This window comes from Octopus bimaculoides, chromosome 1, assembly GCF_001194135.2.
Source record: "Octopus bimaculoides isolate UCB-OBI-ISO-001 chromosome 1, ASM119413v2, whole genome shotgun sequence".
Taxonomy (NCBI): Eukaryota; Metazoa; Mollusca; class Cephalopoda; order Octopoda; family Octopodidae; genus Octopus; species Octopus bimaculoides.
Window position 1 is genome coordinate 156,709,868 of NC_068981.1, and position 1,987 is coordinate 156,711,854.

The 1,987-nt window shown below is 34.6% G+C and overlaps 1 protein-coding gene across 1 annotated transcript in view; it reads left to right on the plus strand.

The window, feature by feature from the left end:
- LOC106871417 (CD109 antigen) overlaps positions 1 to 1,987 on the plus strand; it is a 74,905-nt gene that overhangs the window by 19,787 nt on the left and 53,131 nt on the right. Inside the window, exon 8 of the mRNA XM_052970604.1 lies at positions 1,078 to 1,151. Within this exon, the coding sequence (XP_052826564.1) occupies positions 1,078 to 1,151 (74 nt within the window). The remainder of the gene's footprint in view (positions 1 to 1,077; positions 1,152 to 1,987) is intronic.

The following is a 1,987-nucleotide window of genomic DNA, read 5'->3' on the forward strand; positions in this document are numbered from 1 at the left end:
ACATAAACACACACACACACACACACACACACACACACATGCATGTAATTCTTAAACGGATGATCGCTTAACTGACAGTCTTCGAAGTCACTGTTAATATTATTCTTGTTTAAGAATAATAAATTTCTACTTTACAAAAGTATAGAATAACTCATCATATTAAAGTAAAATTGTTTTTTTTTTCCTTTAATTATAATTGAATATAAAACAAACAAAAACACACATACAAACATACACACACACATTCACACACGCATGTATGTATAAGATAAAACCAGATGTTGAGATTTTGAATGCTTTCAATACAGGTGTTTCGAGTAATTATACAAGAGAGTCCTTATATAATGTCCCCCTCATTCGAAACGTTGCAAAATATTTTCAAAAATTTTGACTGAGGAAGATAGTTTGTAAGAAATCTCTTGAGTAGTTACTAGAAATACGTGTATTAAATGCATTTGATTTTGTCTTCCTTACAGATCCCAATACAGTCTAGCATGTTCTTGCTTCGATAACGCGTTTTTTTTTTAAGTAGCAAGGATTTAGTAGTGGAATATTTTACCGGACCCGAATGAAAAAAAGTTCTGGTAAAGTGTATTGCATCACTTTACCAGAACTATATATATATATATATATATATATATAAGCTTGTGTGTGTGTGTGAATGCGTGTATGGGCTATCTTTTCATTGAATTGAACCTTACCATCGCAAAAGCTGTTCTTGATTTAAGATGAGCACCATTCTCTTTAGATTCGCAAAGTGTTATGAGACATTAAGAAGACGAGGAAAAAACTCCATACCACTGGATAATGGGTAACCTTTTGCACAAGTGAGTTCACTCTGGACTACGAGCCAATGGTTAGCTTGTCAATTCTACAGCTATGTAACACTTTATAACGGTTCAATATGTTACATGTGGTACTTACGCTTAAGTGAAGTCAGTTGTTAATGCTTGTCATTGTCACAGATACATAGGCACGGCTGGTTATGTGCCTTAACGATGGCTGTCTGAGCTATAATCGCATTTATAATCAATACCAGCGATTATACTTAGTAAAAATAATCTTTAATTGTTTCAGGTGTTGTTTCCAAAAGTTTCCAACTATCTGATAGACCAATTCTTGGAACGTGGTACTTCAAAATAAGTCAAGAGGTAAGTTAAATTTCCCTATGTTACTGAACGTTACAGTTTCTGAGTTCAAATTACCTATGGGCAATGTCTCAGTTCAGTGATAATCAAGAGATTCTTCATCCGATGTCTGTGACGAGATTCCTAATTACATTTGGTTATGTTAAGAGTTTTCTAGTTAGGTATTATTCTCCTTGGTTAAGTTCGTGGCAACAGTTACATTTACATAAAACCTTTTGAATATACCTGTAAGATTTTCCTTGAACTTATCGCTGGCAAAGCTATTCATATTGTTTAAGATTGCTTAACAGTCGTCTCTGTACAGAACTGGATATATAGGATAAATAATCCGATTAGGTCGGCGACTTCATCCCTGTTGTGGCTCTCCGTGGATACGTCGAGCAGTGGGCATGCTGATCCTGCCTCTTTTAATCAGTAAGCATTATCATAGAAGAGAGGTTACTTCCTAGTTTTCAGAATTATTCTAATATCGTTGTTCTTGGTTCCAATGAATTGTATTTCGAAGTCTAGGGTTTTCAAGAGGAGGGGGTCTTGATACGGAAGTGTAGAAATATAGATATTAAACTGATTGAATCTACAAGCTGCTTTCACCTTCGTGGATAGGCTATGCTATACATTGTATACTCTCTCTCTCTCTCTCTCTCTCTATATATATATATATATATATATATAAAAATGAGAATGTGTGTCTGTCTGTCTGTCTGTCTGAATCTCTAAAACTCGAGAACTACGCAACCAATTTCATTCAAATTTTACAGATGCCTTACTTAGGGTTCCAGTTGTGTTTTAGTCAAAAAACATTTTAACTTCTTGCAGAGTTCGAGCCCACGGCAACATAA